The sequence below is a fragment of the Notolabrus celidotus genome, chromosome 9 (assembly GCF_009762535.1).
Source record: "Notolabrus celidotus isolate fNotCel1 chromosome 9, fNotCel1.pri, whole genome shotgun sequence".
Lineage (NCBI taxonomy): Eukaryota > Metazoa > Chordata > Actinopteri > Labriformes > Labridae > Notolabrus > Notolabrus celidotus.
This window is the reverse complement of record NC_048280.1, coordinates 23,907,605-23,930,826: the sequence shown is the minus strand read 5'-3', so window position 1 is coordinate 23,930,826 and position 23,222 is coordinate 23,907,605. Positions and strand designations below refer to the sequence as shown.

At 40.3% G+C, this 23,222-nt stretch overlaps 2 protein-coding genes across 3 annotated transcripts; both read right to left on the bottom strand.

Annotated features, from left to right (window-relative positions):
* Window positions 1-285: 285 nt before the first annotated feature.
* prlhr2a (prolactin releasing hormone receptor 2a) lies at window positions 286-5,236 on the bottom strand. 2 transcript variants are annotated; one of them, XM_034692416.1, is made up of 3 exons: window positions 4,945-5,236; window positions 2,333-2,820; window positions 286-1,653 (listed from the first exon to the last, which is right to left on the bottom strand). In XM_034692416.1, the coding sequence occupies exons 2-3, from the start codon at window positions 2,797-2,799 to the stop codon at window positions 1,017-1,019; spliced, it is 1,104 nt and encodes a 367-aa protein (XP_034548307.1). In that variant the 5' UTR covers window positions 2,800-2,820; window positions 4,945-5,236; the 3' UTR covers window positions 286-1,016. The 2 variants fall into 2 exon arrangements, with proteins under 2 accessions (XP_034548307.1, XP_034548308.1); XM_034692417.1 differs by lacking the exon at window positions 4,945-5,236 and adding an exon at window positions 4,545-4,615.
* A 10,108-nt stretch (window positions 5,237-15,344) lies between these two features.
* Window positions 15,345-21,725, bottom strand: got1l1 (glutamic-oxaloacetic transaminase 1 like 1). The gene is made up of 8 exons (XM_034692897.1): window positions 21,473-21,725; window positions 19,581-19,762; window positions 19,184-19,304; window positions 18,373-18,590; window positions 18,126-18,276; window positions 17,467-17,632; window positions 17,073-17,215; window positions 15,345-16,247 (listed from the first exon to the last, which is right to left on the bottom strand). The coding sequence occupies exons 1-8, from the start codon at window positions 21,645-21,647 to the stop codon at window positions 16,102-16,104; spliced, it is 1,302 nt and encodes a 433-aa protein (XP_034548788.1). The 5' UTR covers window positions 21,648-21,725; the 3' UTR covers window positions 15,345-16,101.
* Window positions 21,726-23,222: the final 1,497 nt, after the last annotated feature.

The window sequence follows — 23,222 nt, the reverse complement described above, 5'->3', positions numbered from 1 at the left end:
TACAGCCGTAGAGGAGTCATTATGCTTAGGAACACATTTTATTTTACTTTGTCACTTCAGCCCATAATTATCCTGCATCTCCGTCTTCTCTCTTTGTTTTGCATTTTTCAATGCTAATAAAAGTGAACTAAGAGAGAGAGAGAGAGAGAGAGAGAGAGAGAGAGAGAGAGAGAGAGAGAGACAAAGGCAGATACAGAGGGGAATTTATGTGCTTTGGCAATAACATGTCTTTGTTCATGCCAATAAAGCAAAATTTAATTGAATTGAATTGAGAGGGGGAGAGAGTAATGACAGCGTCCTAATACTTTATTTTAAAGGTGCTTGTGTTGGAGAAGTCAGCCCGAATTTTAAGCCTTTACTTTACATTGTACTGAAACAAGGTGGGGGGGCCTGAATCCCTGACGTGACGTAATAAAACGCTTTGTTGGAAAAAGGGGTTTCTTGTAGCATAACTGAACCACATTTCCCCTTAATCTGCACCCTTATGTCTTGTAAAACAAGAACAAAAATTATTAACCTTCTCTGCAGTTACTTCAAGACAAAGTTATGTATTAATGCTATAAAAAAATTATAGATTTGGAACACTACTGCCCTTGTAAATGTCACTTCTTGATCTTCACCCAATCAGAAATTAAGAAGGGGCGGGACTTATAATATGGCCGTGGTCCATATTGGGGAGAAACAAACCACACCTATTTTTTTGAGGTACAAGCAAGAGGTTTACAGCTGCTGCTAATGCTGTAACATGATTTATGTCTCTTTTGTTTTTGTTAAATGCTATTGAATGAAGGTAGATATGAGGCATTTTTACCACCTTTGATGAAGGGAACTTTGGAGACTTCCTGATTCCTGGTGGGAATGCATTGACTTCCTCAAAAGTTCCTGGTCCTGGGAAATTCTTGTAGTGCTAACAGAGCTTTACATACCTATGTACTTCTGTATAAAGTAAATGTTGCCAGAATGACATGAGTATACTCTAGTGTACAAAGAAGTAGACAAACCAAGACAATGGAGCTTCACAGGACCACACTGGCTGTAGCGCAGTTGTTAGCAGAGATTCCGATGCGACGGCGGCATGTGAACATTTTGCGTAACTCAGCACGAAATCGGTCGTGCAGCCAGGCATAGAGGAAAGGGTTACAGCAGGAGGAGCTCATCGCGCACAGGTGACAGAGCAGCTGAATGAGCAGGAAGTAGCGCTTATCGATCAGGTCAATGTCAATGTCTCGCAGCACGTTGAACACACTGATGGGCATCCAGCACACCCCAAACGCTGCCACTACCAGGCTCACCAGCCGGAAGGTCTTGCGTTTTCTCATGCGCTGGGCCTCTGCCTGGCTCTGGGTGTGGTGTCCCGGCACTACACAGTTCCTCAGTTTGACAGAGATGCACATGTATGAGATGCAGAGAGCTGACAGGGGCAGGACATATGTGATGAAGAGGGTGCTGTATGCATAGGCCAGCCGCTCCCTCTCCTGGCCCATCCAGAACTCCTCGCAGATGGTGAAACCCTCATTCTTGAACTCCACGTGGTAGGTGTGAGCCACAGCTGGAGCCACCAGACCACAGGACAGCAGCCAGATCCCGGACAGGAGGTAGGTGCATGCCAAGACAGAGATACGCTTTTTCAGAGGATGAACTGTGGCATAGTATCTAGGGAGAAACAGAGAGGAAATCTCAGCTGAATTATATGAGGGTGTGCATCAAACTGTTGGTGATAATGGAAACTGGACAAACTAGAGATGATTGCTGGAAAAAGAATGGCAGCATCTACACTTGCTTGCCAGCAACAGTCACCAACAGAGAGCACAGCTGTTAAGCACCACAGATATTAGAACATCAGAAAGCCGGCAATGCTAAATATAAAGCACCAACCTAAAAAAGAAATGCTTTTAGCTTCAGAAAATCCAATCCAGCTCTGCCAATGTATGCAAGGCCAAAGCACAAAGCTTAGTATTCATGTGTGAATCCTAAGAGCCTTGTAGAAAACGCTTGTTGTGGGAACAATTACCCTACTTACGTGTCCTTTATCTAGACATGTTAACATTCAGAAGTTTCATCATCAAAGCACCCTGTAGTGCATGAAGAAAAGCTCTTCAAGAGGTGTTATCTCTGATACATCTCAAGTACAAGTGTGGCATGTATAACAAGAGTTGTTCACCATGGCATTACTGTGTAGTCTAAAACACACTGACTAGTTTGAATAAATGCTTGAGGCTAATAACCTTTTACCTTTAGGGATGTGTCTGTGAATCGCAGTATGCATGTAGATGAGACTACAGAATCTCTAAGGGGGTTCATTTATACATACCATTGGCTCATTATCACCTACCTGTCCACACCAATAGCAGTGAGAGTGAAGACCGACACGTACACCGTCACAGGCTGGATTAGGTACACCAGGTAGCACATGAAGCGGCCAAACACCCACCCATGGGGATTGAAGGCATAGGCCAGCGTGAAGGGAACACACGTGGCACACATCAGCATGTCTGAGAAGGCCAGATTCCCGATGAAGAAGTTAGTGACGTTGTGCATCTTGCGGGTGCGACAGATGACGTAGAGGAGCAGGTAGTTGCCGAAGACGCCCACCAGAGCGACTAGGGTGTAGCAGGGGATGATGAGCAGCTTGAAGGACTGCAACAGCTCTACACCCACAAACTGAGGGCTGCTGCGCTTGGAGGAGCCGTTCTGCAGAGCCACCTCGAAGACCTGATCGCTGTCATTCATATTCAGCTCATGCAGAATCACGCAGGGAGGGGTGAGTTCAGCTGGCCAGCCACTGCCTGTGCCCTCCATCCCCAGGGGGCTGATGTCAACCTGGAGTGGGGGAAACCATCTTTATGAGCCTGGCAATCAGTTTCCGGCATAACTAATTAACATATACAGTATTACCCACTAAACATGTCCCTTTCATTATAATCCTGTTAAATGCAAATATGCTTTACACTTTAATAAGCAAGTTCCTTCATAGTTCTTGACCTTTCTGTAGCAGAATTTCAGTCTTGTGAAAACCCCTGTAGCCTACTGGTGATGACTGCCCTTTATTAGGGTACAGTTGAGTTTCCATTGGACAATTATATTTATAAAATTGACACAAATTTGTCCCTTTTTGATGTTGTAAGAGTGGGTTTATTGCTGTTATACAAATCATCCTTGAAGGAGGTTGTCCTTAACTGTCATTTTGTGTTTCTTTATAGCAAAGTTTCGTACGCAGGACCGCAGGACCGCAGGACCGCAGGACCGCAGGACCGCAGGACCGCAGGACCGCAGGACCGCAGGACCGCAGGACCGCAGGACCGCAGGACCGCAGGACCGCAGGACCGCAGGACCGCAGGACCGCAGGACCGCAGGACCGCAGGACCGCAGGACCGCAGGACCGCACCTCTTCCGGCACTCTTATAAATTCTGACATATTCCTCTCCTCCCCTTTTCTTTCTATTTCTTTCTCTCCTCCTATAAGTATAGCCCTAAAGGTGTCTCGTCTGCCAGAGAGCTACGGCAAATCCCCTAATAAACTTCCCAGAACCACAAACAGTGAGAAGTTCAACATCAAATCAGAATCCCTGTTCCAATTAAATCAATAACTCATTGTGAAATAGCTTCCTGTTGATGCTGTGGTCCTAGTGAAGCTCCTTCTTAGCAAAACCATTGAATGTTAGAGCAGAATGACTCAGATTTGCTCTTGACGGTTATCTGTCCATACACTCTGTTAGTGTTCACAGCACAGGAGGTGCTGGATCCATTTAGATCAATTCAATGCAATTACTATATTTAGCGCAACTGAGGGAACGTCCAGGATGCTGAATATAATGACAGTATGACAGGATACAAAGTGAACTTAAGGCTGGCACAGGGATGATGAATTCACTCCGCAGGGTTAGATTTTGTAGACACCTGCTTCACTTTCAAATTACAGTTCAGATTTGATGGTTACTAAAAACCTGTTGAGGAGTTATTTTAGAAAATTTGATTCGACCACAAATATTGTTTTTTGTAAAGAAGGATAGAGCTGAGTATTAAACATACTTTGTGTAGCAAAAACAGGTGCCTACAATCAGGCTAGTAGAGGTCAGGTCTCTGCTCCAGATTCAACCACAATGTGCAACAATTTTTACAGTAGTCTGGATGCTAGTTAATTAAAAGTCGCACTACAAAGGCTTATAAATATGTGACAAGAAAAAAAATCAGATGATGAATACATTTGATACAATACAACTTTTTGGTGACTTCTTAGTGACAGACAAATCGTGCACATGAAGATATAGGGTGTCTAATGCTGTACAGATGGAGTAGAGTATGTAAATTTTTTTCTCGCTTTGATTTAGTCGCTTTTCTTCCACTCCTGTATTATAGGTCTTGAATATTCTTGCTCAATTCACTGAAAAGGTCTCACATCTTAAAGGCAGTAGATTGTTCACTAAACTGGCGCTATTAAATCAGCCATGTAGTTTAAATAGACAAATCCATATGCAGAACTAGTCTGACTTATTTGAATCACAGTTTCTGATCTCCGTCAAGAAGTGGACATAAATGTATCAGACCTGCCAGACCGAGCATGTGTCTTGGATAAATTGGGTTTATCACCGCTTTTTCCCTTCTGTCAAGGACACCTGAGACTCTCTGACTGGTTGGTTACTCACCCATCAAATCAAAGTAAACAATATTTTCAAAATCTCATCTCTTGCAGCGTCAGAATAATGCATGTATTTGGATGAAAGGACATGCCGAGGAATAATCAAGAACAAGCTCAACTCAAGCATAATCAAGAATTTGAAAAATAAGTTTGTAGATAAAATCTCTGAAATTGTTCTCAATCATGCAGAATTGATGCATCTGTTTGCGTCTTTTCAACTACAACATCTACTGCTCTGACATTTAGATCGGCTTATGACTCACCTACAGAACACTGCAATTTCACACCCAAAGAAGTCGTATACTCACCGTGTCTTGTTGAATCCTCAGTACCCAGACACAGAACACGCGCTCAGAACAGATCCAGCGCGGAGTCCCGTGCGCCTCTGGAGAGCTGCGCGCCTCTCACACAAATTTACGCAGGACTGTATCCGTGTCCATCCGCTCTCCAGCGCTGTGGTATTTCAGTTGGCCCCGAAGAGAATTGATCTGCAGATTAATTACGTGTGTGACCATCGGGTTGGAGCTTAGGAGGAGTGTTGCCAGGCGATCAACAGGTGCAGTCCAACTGACGCGCGTGAATCGATGTTTACAGATTAACCACTTCCCACTTCAATCACAAATCGTGTTATAAAGCTCAACCTAATCCTTCATTACAACCTTTATCTGCTGCTCTTTTTATTTTCTATAATATCCTTGTAATATCCCTGTTGTGATATATTACACAATACCTGACTATCAGCTACTAAAAGCTTTTCATACTGCAAAATACAAAGGAACAATAAAATTGCCATTATAGGTTTCTGGCGTCTGTTAATTCACAAAGGTCACACTGCTGCCCTGCTCTCTGCGATGCGTCAGAGGTCAGTCCTTCAGTGTCTCTGATGTTTGATCTGTCCTCACAAATATTTAAAGAAAGGACAGAGGTTCAGGCTGATAACAGGCGAGGTGATGTGATGTCTGGGTGTTGAGTAGCCTTTGTAAAGAGCACATTGTAGATTCTGTTTTTCATTAGTGCAAACCGACTCCCGTTTCCCTTAAACAAGCTTAGGTGGAGATCACACAGCTGTGGCCACGGGCAGCCATCAGAGCATTGATTCTGAATCAACAGCCCAGCATGGAAACAGGTGACTAGGTGTACTGTGGGGGATCATGATGAGATGTTGAGAGCAAAGGTTCTTCTCAGGGTGGTGGACGCTTCATGTTAAGCTTCAAGGGCTTGGTTGTAATCAATACAGGGTTAACAGTTCTCTCTTCTCTTCCTCCATGCACCTATTCATAGCGCAGCAGGATCTGTTTTTGCAGAGCTGAGCCACAGACTGTAGCTGGGGTTATTGGAAAAGTTAACAAAGAACAAAGTACAAAAAAAAAAAGATAAAATTGAAAAATGACAGTTGCACCTTTTGGCTAAAATGTGTTATTTCAGTGTCTTAATTGTTTGTCAAGTTATCCAGCAAAGAAAGAAAATCAGGAGACTAGTGAGTTACCAAAAATTATTTTTTAAAGTTTTGATGAGTAAGTGGAACACAAGGGTCTCATTCTGAAGCAAAGGTAACAAAAGAAGTCACAATTAACAAGAGCCAGAATGGACTTAGACAAAGCGACAGTTGTAGCATTTGTAATGTAGAAGACACATTTTTACTTGTACAATCAAAGCAGACACTTAAGCTTAGGTCGCATTTTAAACAGTTTGCTCTTTTGTCCTCTCTGTTTCTGAAATGTGGCTGGCACTACTAAGATTTTAGAGAAGAGTTTGATGCGTGGAACAGTGAGTGAGCCTGTAATTATTTTGTGCAGCACAAAGAGAAAGATCTTTTAGTGAGACAAGGGAAGAAATCATTCACGTGTTTTAGCATTGCAGCTGATCACCAGCTTCTTGTGCAATTTGTGTAAACATGTTTCTTCTCTGAGGCTCTAAAAAGCTATCAATTTCAGAAAAGGAGCTGCATAGTGATGTAGTAGTTAGAGCTGTTTCTTCATAGCTAGAAGGTTTTTGGTTCAAATCACAGCTGTGGCCTTTCTGTGTTGAGTTTGCATGTTCTCTTTGTGCATGCATTGGTTCTCCAGAACCCTCCCATAGTCTAAAAATATGCTGGTTAGGTAAATTGTTCACCAGACATTTCCCTTAAGTGTGAGTATATCTGGTGGTCTGTTACAAGCCCTGTGATTGGCTGGCGACTTTTCCATAGTGTACCCTGTCCTCGCCTGATGACATCCATTATGAATGCACGGAATTTAGCATAACTTTCTCTCTGGTTCATACATATATGAGTGTATAATATATTCTTTGCCCTTAAATCGTTGTTCCTTGTGTTTTGTACTCATGGCTGACACTGGAGTGAGATGAGCAAGGGGGCGGGCGTTTTCTGTATAAGTAATGTTTTAGATGGAGAAACTCTACAACCAGGGCTTTGATAGGTAAAGGAACAAGTGGCTTCACTGCTCTTTGAGGGCAAAGGGGTTTAACCCATAGACTGTATAAATAATGGACGTATCTGTGATCTCACCCATCCATTCCTGATTGCTGTTTTGAAGCCAGTTGTCAGCAGGTGCCATATTGGAAATGTTGAACACAACCCAATTTCGTCCGAGCTAGTGTGAGGTGAAGATGCAGGCCTTTAGCCTTTTCGCTAACAGCTACAAGGTGCCTGCCTGTCAATCAAGTCAGCCATGTCCTTATTTGGGCAAAACTTGTAAGTGTTTTTTTTTCAATCATATTTTTATTGGGGTTTAAAAAAAAAAAAACGTACATACAAACAAACAAGAATATAAACAAGGCAGCTCAGACATTTTACAAAAGGACAGACCACTAGAAAATATAAGATACACAAAACAGGTTATACATCTTACAAATGTTAAAGGTGGATCAAGAAGATGAAAAGGTAAGTCAGTCAGTTAGGCACCCCGCATTCACATTTGCAGACATGACTCCCATTACAGCTATATTCAGGGTAAGGTGCAGTTCATTGATCTTATGTGTCCTGGTTGACAGTGTCACTTCTGTTAAGGAAACCTTGTAAAAAGTTGCTGAGTGCAGCATACATGTAAGAAACTCCATGGGCATACACTGCACGATCATTTTGTGCCAGTTTTTCTTCGTTGGTGGCTTCCCCTTTATCCAGGATAACAGAATGTTTTTCCTTGCAGCATATGCTAAAAGGTTGAACAGTCGTTTGTGATGTCTGTTGAGAAGCTTCCTGTCAGGAAGGCCAAGAATAAGACAAACAGGGTCTGGCTCAACCTCCACGCCAAATATTGTACTCAGCTGCTCTACTATACCTGACCAGTACGTTCTATTTTGGAACAGGACCACATACAGTGAGTATAGTCTCCTATCTCAACTTTGCATTTAAGGCATAGAGGAGATAAAGTGGCATTCATTTTGTGATGAAGGCTGGGTGAAATTTGCAGTCTATGTATAATTCTCAGCTGTATTGACCACGCCCTGTTGCATACATAAATCCTTTTCGCATTTTCAAATATTTCCCACCAGTCCTCATCTGCAAATCCCACTCCAAGATCTGCTTCCCACATCCGCTTGGTGGCCAGGGTATTAACAGTTGCAGTAGATCTTAGTAAACCATAGCAAAAGCCAATTAGACGTCTTCTAAGGCCAAGTGAGAGTGCGCTCTCGATTTGAGAGGTTTCTGTATTAACTGTTAATGTTGTACGCTTTAGTATGAAGTCTCTCACCTGCAGAAAGCTAAAGAAAGTGAGGCCTGTGAAGTCACATTTTTGCTGTAACTGAGTAAGAGACATCAAGGCAGAGCCAGTGAATAAATCTCCTAGCACTTTTATTCCCTTAGCTCGCCATTTCTTGAACATAGAGTCGCCAAGACCCGGAGGGAAATCAGGGTTCCCTTGAATTGGAGTATGGGGAGATGTTAGATTGGTTCGACCCTCCAAAGACCGAGCTAAATTCCATGCCCTTAGTGTGTTCAGGACGATTGGGTTTGTACAATTTTTTTTTTCGCTGAGGCAGGATCTATGAGAAATAACAGATTTCGGAGTGGACAACTACACTGGGCAGCTTCTATGTAAAGCCATGTGGAAGACTGATCTTCCTTCAGCCATTCAGCCACGAACCTTAAATGTGCGACCACCTGATACCATTTCACATTTGGAAGATCCAGACCTCCAGCAGCATTGGGTAATTGTAATTTTGCTAGCTTCAAGCTGGGTTTTATTTTGTTCCAAATAAAAGAGCTCAGCCAACCTTCAAGGATCTTAACCAACTTATTTGAAAAAACAATGGGTACCATCTGAAGTGGATACAAAAGCCTTGGTACATTCATTTTGATGAGTGCAACCCTACCCAGCCACGACAACGGCAGGGACATCCAGCGATCAAGGTCACCTTTTATGGTATCCAAGAGAGGTGTAAAATTAGCACTATACATCAAATCAAATGAGGGGGTTATGCATATACCAAGGTATACAAAACCTGAGGGGGACCAACGGAAAGGGAATGGATCAGGGGATTGAGTAACAGTATGAAGAGAACCAAGTGGCATACCCTCAGATTTAGAGAAGTTGATCTTATAACCTGAAAATGAACTAAACCTAATGGTGTCAATGACAGATTGAATAGAAAGATTTGGACTTGATAAAAACGAAAGCGAATCATGTGCTTATCATTTAAGCTTATGCTCCCTCTCTCCAACAAAGATTCCTGAGATTGTGGGTGATTGACGTATAGTCTGGGCCAGCGGCTCGATGGCCACGGCGAAGAGCAGCGGACTCAATGGACAGCCCCGACAATTTCCACATTGAAGAGAGAAATTGCTTGATCCCTGACCATTTGTGATGACCGCTGCCTGTGGGCCATTATGAAGAATTCTAACCCATTTTAAAAAAAAAGTGTCACCATATACAGCATATCTCAATGTCCTCACGTGATGCGGTATGCTCATAAAACCTTCACCTAAAATCAGATATCATGGGATGGTGCGTCCCTCAGGCTGTGACAGGCAGACACATATTTAGCAGCCAGAGGAGCTGGTATAGAAGTACTGGTATAATCATGGTATAGAAGAGGTAGGGCCATTCGACGCGGTCAAATGACTTCTCTGCGTCCAGAGAAAGCACCAGACCGGTGTCATCCTGCCCATGCATGTGTTCAATAATATTGAGTGGCCTCCCTACATTGTCTGAAGAGTTCCGGCCCTTAATAAATCCAGTTTGGTCTGCATTAATGATATGAGGGAGGAAACGTTCAAGTCGTAGCGCCAGCATTTTAGAAAGCAATTTCAAATCAGAATTTAATAAGGTAATCGGCTGATATGAGGCACAACTCTCAGGGCATTTTCCTTTTTTTAGAATAAGTGAAATATTGGCCTCCCTTAGTGACGGAGGGAGGATTCCTGTTTCAGCCGAGCAGTTCAACATGGCTAGATAAGGATCAAGGAATAAATTAGGAAATCTCTTATAAAATGCACATTCAAAGCTGTCAGGGCCTGGCGACTTTCCAGACTGAAGCTTTTTGAAGTCATTAAGAATCTCCCCCTTTGAAAAGGGGGCATTTAAGATACATCTTTGCTCCTCTGAAATCATGGGGAGATCAATGTTGGAGAAAAAGTGATGCATAAGTTGAGGAGTGTTATCCCCAGATCTATTACCTTCAGCATCCATGATTGAAACTATGGTCTGTGAGTCAGGGCAAAACTTGTAAGTTTAATATCTTTGAAAATACCGAGTTATGAAAAATTCCCACCCCGTACAGTGTGTGCTGATATAGAAATTAGCTACTCAGACCTGACCTGATTTCTGAACCAGGCTGTAAACATGTTAATTTCTGCTGTAAAGATCGTCTTTTTTGAATGGGTGTATATGTGGTTTCCGCTGTTTCTACAGCCAACCTCAAGCAGACACTAGATAAACTTAAGTTTTTAGAACTTCTGCATGGGCTTCAAATTTTAAGACTGGGAGTTACCCCTTGGTTTAACCATGTGCATATTTAAGTTATCCAGACATTTATAGGGACACCAGCAGACACGTCATGACCCCAGGGTTGTGACGGGTAATGTTCAATCTGTGCATCAAGTCACCTTTTCTTAGCTAACTAATTGGTAATATGTTCAAAGTTTACAAAATGTTGTCGCTGTTACATTACATTTAATAATTTTTTTATGACAATGGGTGACGTTGCTCATGGGAAATGCAGTCTTCATCCCAGAAAAACACCATCAATTGTGTCCAGAGAGATCACCAGAATCAACACACGAAAACTCCTCATAGTGCCTTCCAAATGTGATCTTCATAACAAACACTACATTTGATCTGTATATTGAATGTTCTTTGTACATGAACAACATCAGCTTTGTGATTTTATTTGAGGGAGAGCAAGTAAGACAGTGAAAGTAAGTTAATGTAGGGTTAGAATTCACATAAAGTGCCAGAAAATAACAGAGAGGTACTAAAGTTTTTTTTCTCAAAGACATTAAGCCAGCGAACAAAGACTTCACACTAGCTCTTAAGCTTTTTGTCAGGTTAACTATCCAACACTCTGGAAGGGTTGAGGCTGAACTTTTGTCTAGAGTGTGCGAACAAGAACATCCAAACTTGACTTTGAATGGGGCAAGTGCAACCTTCAGGAGATTTTGATGGATAAAGTAGCAACAAGAAACTCAAACAATGACACGCAAACTGCACAGAAGCGTTTACGGACACAAACAGACACTTACTCACATTCCTGTGTGTGTTTCTGACGGACTCTTGACTGATAAGCTGTTCGACACAGCAACACTAGCATTACAATCCACCACAGAGTGTTCCCAGTATACAGAGAGCACTTGTTTGAAGGTTGAACAGTGAGGAGTCACTTTGATTTTAAAGGCAGTTTTACACTGAAGTGGAAGAAGTCAGCTGCATAAAGCACTAGATGGCCAGTGAGAGATAAGAAAGGAGTGGAAATCTGTTTTACAGTGTAATCTATCCCGTGGCATCAGCAGTCCTCCGTTTTGAAACAACCCATTCAAATGGCTCCTGTCAGTCTGATAAATACACCCTGCTGCTTTCGTGAATGCAAGCTCTTGACATCATGATCCTTCAGATTGAAAAAAAGATAGCTAGTGCGAGGCATCTGTTCGCTCTTATCTGACATTCAGCTTGAATGACTTGCATTATCAAAAATTCCATAATACAAGTTGGATGTTATTTCAAGTAGTTCAGAACCTACAAAAATTGCTGCACTCAAAAGCCAGGTTAAAGTTGTCTTATATAAATATGACAGATCACTGATGAGACAAAAGAATGTCATGCAAACTCGGCTACTTTCCAGTGTGATGGCAACTATGGAAATACAACCCAGTTGTTTCTTTACATTCTACTGAAAGGTTCACAAACTGAGCTGGTCATGACTTGAATTACAGGCATATCGTGCACCACATACATTTTTATTTTTTTTATGTTTTTTATTTATTAGTTTATTTGACAGGGGCCATGCAAAACAAAAAACTGTCAAGCCAGAGTTAGCTATAAGCTAATTTTCATCTGTGGTCCCTGGGCAGGAAGATGTAAACAAATGCACAATACAAATGATAAAAAACATACTAGCATTTAAAACAATACATAGGCTACTCAACACAGTCAATCACTAATAAAAACACATTTAAAATTACATTTCATTGTCTCTAATTTGATGCATTCAGATGATCACATAGTTGTTTTTCCTTGAGCCATAATTTCGCTTTACTTTTAAAAACACTGAGGCTTGTGCAGTCTCTTATGTGAGTTGGGATTGAGTTCCAAGTCGGGATTGAGTTGGGATGCTGTGTAAAATGTTCATAAACAACAGATATTGATAGTTTGCAAATCATTTAAACCCCATATCTAATTAAAATTTGGTCCAAAGATAACATATATCATTTCCCTTTTGCCTTTCCCCGTTTAAAATAGTTCGTAGCACTGCATGCCGACAGTGGAAGAGCAACTAGGACAGCCAATAGAGGTGACTAATACGCCAGAGATCTTCTGAATTTGGCAAATCAGCCCTCTCTATGAGAGCAACAACTTCTTGGAACCATAGACTGTATAAATAATGGACTTCCGTGTACGTATCCGTGACGTCACCCATCTGTTTCTGAAGCGCAGTTTGAAGCCAATCGTTGGCAGGAACCATATTGGATATGCTGAACTCAATCTAACGTCTGTCGAGCTAGTGTGAGGTAAAGAGGCAGGCTTTGAGCCTCCGAGCCAACAGCTACAGTGTTCCCACCTGTCAATCAAGTCAGCTGTGTCTCTCATTGGAAGACTTGTAATATGAACATCTTTGGTATTGCCGTGTTATGAAAAAATTCAGCCCCCGTACAGTGTGTGCTAATCAAGAAATGAGCTATCCAGACTACACTTGTTTTTTGTACCAGGCTGTAAACATGTTTATTTCTGCTGTAAAGATCGGCTCTTTTGAATTTGTGTGTATGTGGTTTCCGGAACTTGCAGAGCCAGCCTCAACTCGAGGAACAGTTTTTAACACTTCCGCATTGGCTTCAATTCTCGTGGCCGGAGGTTGCCGCTTGCTTGGAACTCATTACCGAGTAAAATCAGAGAGTGCTGCAGCTTTGCTAAATTTAAGTAAACTGCACTTTAAACTGAAAGATTTCTGCTTTTTTCAAATATTATGTTCATTTTAAGTTTGATTTCAACATGTTTCAAAAAAGCTTGGACAAGGACAACTAAACAATAGAAAAAGGTGAATCACGGCAGCTCCATTTGCAAGATGATTTAAAAAATAACAATAGTAGGTAAAATGAATAACTGCATTTGGGTATCCTTTTGAGCTTCATGCATCCAAAGTTTTTAAGACTATTTCTGATATAATTCTAGCTAAGCATTCAGGTCATGGCAAAGTCAATCTGAGTGAGTTCAAAATGTGATGGCTCCCTTTGTCCACATGATGTTTTTTGACCTCCTCTGTGCTCTGGCACATTATACTTAGATGGAGAAATCAAAATACCAAAAACAGTCTCATCAATCAATAGGAAAAAATGATGAAAGTTTTAATCCTAGTTTATTCTCTTTGTGTGTGATAGCAAAGAGGGCAAAAAACATTTGATCCTTTCATTCCAAACAGGCCTTATAGCTGATTAGATAGTTTATCCCAGGGGTTCCCAAACTTTTCAGCCCGCGATACCATAAATTGCGGTGCCCACTGTCCCTCAAGGTGGTTAAGTGCTCCTCACTGCCATGGGAATACACTAAAGGCAAATCCAAAAATGGAAAAATAGCTCACAAAAAAGGCTTAAGATTCTTTATTTAGCTGATGGATAGCAAATTAGACTACCTATGTGCACATATTCTGTTCCCTGAGCTGCTGTTTTACTGTCAGCTGTACCACTGATAACATTGTTTATCTAGCTAAGTCACCTCAGAGGTCTTGTGGCAACAAAGAAAAGTGGAAAACAGATTACATTTTTATTTATTTATATTTAAATCAATAATATATATATGTAATATAAATGATATATATGCATATTTCTTATATATGGTTTTATTTAAAATTAAACAACTGTTTGTGTTTATATTTTTATAAATATCTAGATTAAAAAAATACTATTTAAAATTGTTTTTGTTTTTGGAACACATTTCACAACCCCCTTATAAGTGGCTTGCGGCTCTGCAGGGGTCCCGACCCCCACCTCGGGAAGCATAGGTTCATCCAATGTTACAATTCATTACTTAGACTTCCATGAAATGCCATGGCTAAATCTGTGTTTAGGATGTTAATTGGTATTTCAGAGAAGTTTATTTCTGATTCAGTGTCAACATATTGTCAGTGGTTCAACGTGATATTCAAATAGTTCTAGGATACATGGCTTTTAAATTTAGTAATTATCCAGTGTATGTTAAATCTTAATAAGGATTCTTGAAAATGCTGAAATGAACCGGAGACCTCCAACTCACTTTCTCCTATGACAGATTGTTCAGTTTCCATGGTAATAACTTTATTCAAGGAAATTGTCTTAATATATGTGTGCAGGGATAAATAGGCATTAAATATAAAGCCACATAAAAAACATATTCTAAACACAGTGTGCATGTTAGGATGCTCAGATGAAATCAAAGAGCCCCAGACAGCACCTAATGGCTCAGCCTCAGACTATGATGTAGATGTTGATTATCCTCGTTGTTCACCCGAGGCCACTAAAATGAAAAAATTGAGCACACCGCCTCCATTAAATGCCTTGCAGCAACCTGTTTCTCTGAACTAAAAAGCACACAGTAAAAAGTACCATGTCTCTCAAATGAAAACAGGCTTCCCAAAAGGCTGCATGTTTTTCAAAAATCCCAAGTTTTTCTTTACAAAATAAGTAAATAATGATAATTGACTGTCCATTACTCCCACACGTACTAGCATAATGCAAGGCTGTAATATTATGAATGTGTTCAGGTGAAAAAGCATTTTGGTAAAATAAATTCACAGTATTGAGTCTTAGTTGTGTGCAGAAGAAATGCTACTTAAGACATTATTTAGACCATGTGACAATAACACTCCAAAGATATTCCAATAAAACATTAACTCTCTTCATAAGAGAGGTTACTCTGTGGGAGTAACCAAAACTTAAACTCAAGAAATTTTTTGTTGGAAAATAAAAACTACATCAAATTAGTTGTCATTTGACATCTAAAAGAAATGCATCAAGGTTGTGGATGAAAATATGGTTATGTTCAAACAAGAAGGAATCATATTGACCCAAACAAAGCAAAGATCGTTGTTGACAATGCTTAGTTCAGACTTTTTATTAGTTAATGTTTGCAATATAAAGTCAGCTAGGATTTATTGTGTGCACAGCATGCTTTTTTCATTACATGTGACATTCATATTGCACCAGAGTTAACAGAAGCTGTTAGATTTTCTTATAGATCATGCATGTTTTTGAGCAGCAAGCAATATACATCTGCTTGCCCAAAGCTCATCCCTTTAAAGGTGACCTTTGGAACATTAATATGCTCTCACATTCCCCTTATGTAAGATAGTGCTGCTAAATGATGTAAAATGCTAAACTTGACGCTTTCCGAGAATAGAGTTCCACTGAAACAATGAATATAAATCACATTCTACATTTTAAAATATCAGTAAACTCAGTTTTAATGTCAAATGATCCCTGCCCTTTTACAAAATGTGTCACATGTACCAGTTCACTACAAAAGAGGAAGGATTGTTTGACATTATAGGAAACATGGTTGTTAATTTTGTGCTAAGACTCGAATCAGAAGACTACACCTCACAATATATAAAACCACAAAAACAGCCTGGTGTCTGTTGCAATTACTAAGAATTGGATCTCTGTCAGGGAAATTCAGCAATCATTACGACTCTACTTTTTGTCTGCATTTTTAACAGGATTGTGCTTGTAATAGCTGGAACTGCAAAAGTAACTACTATATAGAATTTCAAAGCGACACATAAAAGGTTCAGTCAGGCCGGAAGAACCATTTGACGCTGTCTTCAGATCTTGATCAAAAGCCTCACGGCCAAAGTGAAGTGCTCACAGCCAGATGGATTGACTCAGCTATGTAGTCTAAGTTGCGGCCGTTGATTGCACTCAGGTTTAGACAGCCACTGGGGAGCAGGTACATGTGTCTCCTGTTTGACAAAAACTCCAACTGCTGACCTAAAAAATACACAAAAAGCACTGTGAATCACATGAGTAATACTTGATTAATTATTATAAAAATAGGAGCTTTTTTTTTTAAACTCTTTAAAATGGAGCTATTTTTAAAAAAAATCAGCGTATTTATGTTGTTTTAGTATATATAATACAGTAATCTCAATAGATAAATATTCAAATATACTGTAAATGTTTCTTAAAATAGTTTTCCATTTCATATAAGAGCACCAACATCATGTATACCATTTTAATATACTGTATATCATAGACTGTATGAGAACAGCACAACAGCTCAGGTGAAGCAACAACATTTAGAGCTCCCCCTGGTGACCAGCTACAGAATAGGTGATTAAACCCGCCTCCTCCATGTTATCAGATGGAACATGGGTCAAATTAGAACATTAAAATACAATTTATATATACATTTTTCTCCAACATGCTTTTTCTCATGCTGACTTACATTTGAGTGTTTGTTTTTAATATAAGTTAAGTTTGAATTACTTATTTGATGTTAAAAATAGGGGATGTGACATCGTGATTGACAGCTCTCTCAATGCCTTGGCTCCAAAATACATTACCATCACAAAATGTCAGTGCTCTTTGATGCATCATTTTGGCTTCACTTCTTACATTTGAAGGAGATGAAAGTGCATCATTCATATACATATACAGTCAATGATGATCACTGCTTCAAATTTAGGCATAATTGTGCCAAAGTAAACCAAACACTTGTCAGAGCTATAAATAAAAGTATTCCATGGTAAAAATTTTGGTAAATTAGCTCAAGAAAATCCTGACAGAGTAGAAAATGTGTTGTATTTAGCTCACCATTCAGGCCAGTACAGCAGTACAGTCCACCTTGTTGAGTTAGGTGGTCCCAACAGCCTGGAGTTCCTAAAAGCCTCAGCCTTTGTCTCAAGATTTCTCTGATCAGCATACATCTCTCCACAAGGTGCTTAACTTCACTCTGCCTGGGAAAACAAAGAGGGCCACATCTTGGAAATAATTTCTAATGTATATGATTCAACTTTTGACAATTACAAAGGATCTTTTAAGAAACAGATACACGTTGAAAATGTTCAACTTTGTTGCAAGTAAATGCTAAGGACACTGCAAGTTATTCTAACCATCATCGTGAACATTCACTGATACATCAGGGATACTGCTACCCAAGCAACATTCTTTACACATCAGATTGTCCTTGAAGTAGAGCATGACTCACCATTCAACAACATGGGCTGGGTTACTGAGTACTGCTGCAACAACACGTGCTCCTGTATCAGATGGCTGTGCCCAAAGGGATCTGACTATCTTGTCAGCATGAGACTGCACAGATAACAGGAGAGAGTTTTGCTTTAAGACGCATATGAGGTGTCCCACAGCCTCACCTGGTTAGGAGAAAAAGAAGATGGGGGTATATGAAATAGATGTTTCAGTAGTGGTAATATAGTCATTCTCACACCAAATTCTGCTTTGAAAATGGAGATGAAAAGGGGTCCTTTTGAATAACAAAATGGAATACACCACCCAGCTCTGGCCAAATTAACACAGGAACAGGCTAGCTGCTCTGCCTCACAATGAGATACCTGATTCCCATATAAAACCCACCAGATAGTGAAATTGGCAGGCAACAGAAAGCGTGACAGTCACTCCAAAGATACAATGATCATGAATTTTGAGTAGGAATGGGTAAACGTGAATACAAAGTCCCTCTTCTCCGTTCTCTGACTGTGCAAAATGGAACGAAATTGGAATTCAAATTGACTGGCTGGGTTTTTTTATTACAATTTGTGTTGATTTAACATCACGTTACACTTCTATTTTCTAATATGGGCTCATTTTGGCATTTGCAGTCACTTTTCCCCCAAATCACGTCCTCACCATATAGTCCAAAGCAGTGGGAGAGCGACTGAGCACAAAGTAGCTCTATTCCTTGTGATGCACAGTACTGTACAGGCCAGGCATCCCACTTTAAATCACCATGACAAAGCCCATGCACAGGCAGCAAGAGGAAAGGGAAAAGCCGACGCCTCTGTTGGAATAGAGCCAAGAGAGCAAATGATAGTGTAAGTGGGAGTGAAGAGCAACTTGTCTACATTTAAAGAGTATAAGCTTAAACATCAGTTACCTTCATAAGCTGTGTAATTGAAACCCATTGATTCTGAGAGAGATCGGCTCCAGTTGGGTAGTGGGCAGAAGCCGAAAGAACGACAACACTCTGTTCTGGAGCATCCTTCAGATCCTCCAGAAGCTTCTCAAAACAAACGCCTCGCTTCTTATCATCCCAGTAATAATACTGACGGATATCTTGGACCCCTGCTGCCAAGAAGATGTCGGCCAATGAGTCTGCAAGAAGGAAAAAGACAAAAACAATAGAAATCTAAAGCAGATAAATCTTAAAAACAAATGTTTTCCCTAAGTGGAAATTCAACTTTTCACTCTGCTGAAACAAACTTTACAAACAAAGGCTGAAATACACTAAAACAAACACAAAAAGGACCCTTCGGTGACACCAATGAAGAGATGCAGAGTGAGGATTGCACACAGAAGAGTGCCTTGAGCAGTTGAGGATTCAGTGCCTTGCTCAACCAGCCCAATGTCCTAAACGTAGTCTAACTTGAAGCAGTGACCCGCTGATTCCCAACCCAAATCCCTACCGACTGGGCTACTTCCACCTCACTGAGATACTGATGCTCCATAATTAAAAAAGAGCTCACAGCACCTGGTACTCCCACACAGTCTCCCATCCAAGTACTTTTGTTCTGATCACACACCGGATCAACTACAAAATACTTCTCCTCACCTTCAAATCCATACACAACGTCGCCCCTCCATATCTCTCTGACCTCCTCCATACTGCCACAGCGTGCGTACTTAAATCTAACACACTTGTGGATGAATCCTTATATTCTCTTAAGACAAGGTGTGGTTGTGTTTACCATCACAAGGTGAGGAGAGGTAGACTGGCCCGCACCAATCAGCCTTGACTTGCCAGTGTCGGAAGAGTTCAGCCCCAAGACGCACAGCAGCAGTAAATCCAGGAGTTTGGACACCTAACACCTGTAACATATGTCAGGAAACACCAAGTAAGTAAGTTAGTGATACAACTGATTCTAAAACACTTCAGGGATGACCTTTTATTTAGGTAGTTGCAGATATACCAATCTCCATGACTTAAAAGTCCATATTTAAAGATTTATGTGCACAATACCTTGAGGTAGTGTCAATGCCTATTAACTACAGGCAACTGCTTTTCTCCGCCTGATTGGTGCTGTGTAAACTGAGGTGTAAAGTGCAACAAAGCTATAATCAACTAGGTAATTGCATGGCAGTTACCCGGTTTTCTGTGACAGCCCGACAGCTCTTTCCAAAAGTGACCTCTGTGACTTGCTGAGTGAATCCTGTCAGACCAAGAGACGGTGGATACTCTGGACAAATTGTGGGATCTGTGCTGAACTGTTGCTTTATTTTTCCAACAAGACCCAGTTCAAAAGTCCTCCCTTCCTCGCTGTAATACTCTGTGAAAGAAAAAGAGAGAGCAATTTTCAAAGTAAAAAATCCTTTGTGAATATGCAAAGAAATCAATATGATATCAAAGTAAATTGGAAAGAAAATGACGGTAATAATGTGAGAAAATTCTAATTCCAGAAAGTGCATGGCTATGATAATACAGGCCTATGAGAACATTCATATTTATTGTTGTATGGGTAATTGTTTATTTGGTTTGCTGAGCTCTACATTAAAATATCTAGGAGTGGTTCCTCAAAAAAGTAAATTGAAAAATCCCCCAAATTCAATTTAATAGGAGGGATACATTTAAACTCCCAAAAGCCAGACATAACATTTTATGGTTACAACAGCAAATATGTTTCATTATGTGTTACAGATTTATTTTCGTCCTTGCAATATGTAGCCTATTTTGAACACAAAATATTCCTGACATTTTTCTGTCCCCTTTTGAAAAATCTTAATTTACATGTTGACATTTACCACAAGTTTTGGTAACAGTAATAACAAGGCACTGAGGGGTTTATGTAGCCCACACCGCATATATTAAAATATAGACTAAAGAAAATGTAAGAAAACACAGACAAAATTAGTCTAACTTCAATTATTTAGTATTAATCGCAAAGAGCTCTAGATTTCATCTTTGAAGTTTGTGTGGTATTTCTGTGTTTTCAGGTTGGTCAGGCTGAATTTATATTTTGAGAATTTGCTGGTTTGATGTGTAGTCTATATACACATGGTGTATGGTCTAAGCCGCCTAAAGGCATTTAGATCGATTACACTGCCCCTCGAATGTAACTTTATGCTTAATTTAGCTGGTCTGCAAAAAGTAAATACACCTCCATGCACATGTGGCTGTTTCCTGTGCTATTATGAATTAACTGCTTCTTCTGATGCTTTGTTATTGCCAACTAACCCTAACTCTAACCTTAGGAGCAAGCGGCAACCTCCGGTCTAAAAATATGAGTCAAATGTGGAAGTGCTAAAAACTGCAGTTCATCAAGGATTGAGGCTGGCTCCGGAAGTACCGGAAACCACATACACACCAATTCAAAAAAAGGAGGAAAAAACATGTTTACAGCCTGGTACAAAAGACTAGTGTAGTCTGGATAGCTCATTTCTTGATTAGCTGACACTGTTTGGGGGTTGAATTTTTTTCTAATGCGGCAATTTCGAAGATATTAAGATTACAAGTCTTCCAATGAGAGGCACAGCTGACTTGATTGACAGGCGGGAACACTGTAGCTGTTAGCTAGGAGGCTCAAAGCCCACCTCTTTACGTCACAATCACTATGGCTGCCACAGACGATTGGCCTCAAAACAGCGCTTCAGAAACAGATGGGTGACGTCGTGGATACTGCGTCCATATTGTATACAGTCTATGCTTAGGAGTTATCTGGCAACAAAGAAAGGCAGAAAACTAATTAAAAAATGTGTTTCATTTCAAATGTAATTACCTTTCCTCCCAATATATTGGATAATGGACAAAATATGAAATTTTAGATTACTTAAAGAAAAAAACCCATCTTAGGACCCCCCCTATTAGTGTTTCACGACCCCCCAGGGTTACCCGACCCCCACTTTGGGGAACCCCTGATTTAGACAACAGCTACAAACAGGACGTGGTTTCAATTAATTAGGCGGGAAACCCCTTTGCCAGCCTCTATGTCCGGTCTGAAACTCGACAGCTACTTTAAATGAACGCAGACGAGTGGACTCACCTTTCCCTGTCAGGTTCTCTTTCCTGATGTGATAGTCTTTCTTGAAAGTGGACAGCAGCCTTCCTTCAGAAGTCACTGATGCGTTGAGAGTATCGGTAAGAGCAGTGTTACGACATGTTGAGTCTACATTTTGTTTGAGCCCGTTTTCATTAAGGCAGCTGCCGGGTCGGCTCATCTTGAACCAAGGCAGGTAAATCAGCCCGCGAGCTGCGAGCCTTTTGTTTACCCCTTGTTGCCATGATTCGGCACGTATTTGGATACTGTCACCCAGGCAACGATGATGGATGAGTTTGTCACAACCTAATTTGAGGGTCTGGTTAGTTTTCTGGGTTATCATCAAATAAGCTGGCGGCTGTGTGGAAATGAAAGGACCTGTTGTAGAGGAGAGGAGACAGTCCCACATGTGTTTGTTCCAGCCTTTAACACTAAAAACAAATCAGTTCAAGAGGACTTGTGCTGCTCATTACAGTTGTTTTGATGATGCCCTATAAATTTTCAAGACATTAACTTTGACAGAAGAGGCACTGTTCAATCATACAGTTGTGTTGTGGGTTCACTTAAGGTAGAATAAACTCCCTAACATAATTTCGGAAGGGACATTTTGCTTCCATCAAGACTACATCCTTGTGGATGATTTTTTTTAGACCTCTTACTGTTTTTAGAAATCAAGCATTATATTGTGGGATTGAGTAAAGGAAATGGGGGTGCTGTAACACACTAATGTCAGACATGATAAAAGCGTCTGGCTTAGAAAATGCTTCTTCTGCTTCTTCTATTTTTTTTTTACTATGATACATGTAGCTGTTAAACAGTGCTCGTTTATGATACTTAATTTAATGTGACGTGCAGCAGATTGAAGCTTTTAATCTACTCCCAAACACATTTAGGTCTTGATGATCAATGTGCATCACTTCTCTGTATAATCAATCATACATTATCCACGAACCATAATAAATGCACCCAGTCTCATTCCAGGATCATCTCTGTGCTGTTTAATTTATCAATTTTTTTTCAGTTACAAGGACCATGCATGTCAATTAACATTTCTGTAAATATGCAAGAGTTAGCCAAAAGGCGAGTTTCCATCCGTAGTCCCTTGCCAGATGTTAAAAATAAGCTCCCTAAGAAGAACAAAATAAGAAAAGGGAGGGAAAAAAACACTAAAGAAAAGCAGAAAATCAAACACATTAGAGAACAAATAACATCTTATGATTAAAAATGAGTAAAATCTACTTAAAGAGATAACATGATAGTCTTAGAGAAAGTTGCCATGGACATGGAATACATTGAGCATGCAAGACAAGCAGAAAGCAGCAATAAGGAATGTTGAGTAATACGTGAAGCATGTGAGACATGCATAAAAACAAAAAACAAAGCATTCAAGGCAAACACGAAGTAGCATTAGGCTAATATTAATAAGGGTATCCATGCTGTTCAAATCTCTATTAATTGCAGCTAAAATAGTTATAAATAATCCCTATCCCTAGTTTATTTAGCTGTTTGACAAAGTTTAAAAACTACTACTATCGGGTAGCAAAATCATGACATCATCAGCTTCCCCACAGTGTGAGGCTCTTCAAAATTTATGGTTGTGCATATGGCATCTTGGAGGATGAGGTTTTCTACTTGGTAGAAGCAGAACTTTATAAAAAAAAATAAGGCTTCAAAGCAGAGTAAATGTTATGTGGTTGTTATACAGAAGAGAAAATGTTTTGCAGGCTGTGCTGTTCTTTTTAATGAGGCTGGTAGT

What these genes read in the sequence shown, in the direction of transcription:
- prlhr2a (XM_034692416.1), bottom strand. Translation starts at nt 2,799, where the DNA reads ATGGAGGGCACAGGCAGTGGCTGGCCAGCTGAACTCACCCCTCCCTGC. An exon ending in ACTGCTATTGGTGTGGACAG is followed by an intron (nt 1,654 to 2,332) that starts GTAGGTGATAAT and finishes GTTTCTCCCTAG; the next exon opens with ATACTATGCCACAGTTCATC.
- got1l1 (XM_034692897.1), bottom strand. Translation starts at nt 21,647, where the DNA reads ATGAGCCGACCCGGCAGCTGCCTTAATGAAAACGGGCTCAAACAAAAT. An exon ending in GGGCTGTCACAGAAAACCGG is followed by an intron (nt 19,305 to 19,580) that starts GTAACTGCCATG and finishes CATATGTTACAG; the next exon opens with GTGTTAGGTGTCCAAACTCC. An exon ending in CCTCTCCTCACCTTGTGATG is followed by an intron (nt 18,591 to 19,183) that starts GTAAACACAACC and finishes TCCTTCTTGCAG; the next exon opens with ACTCATTGGCCGACATCTTC.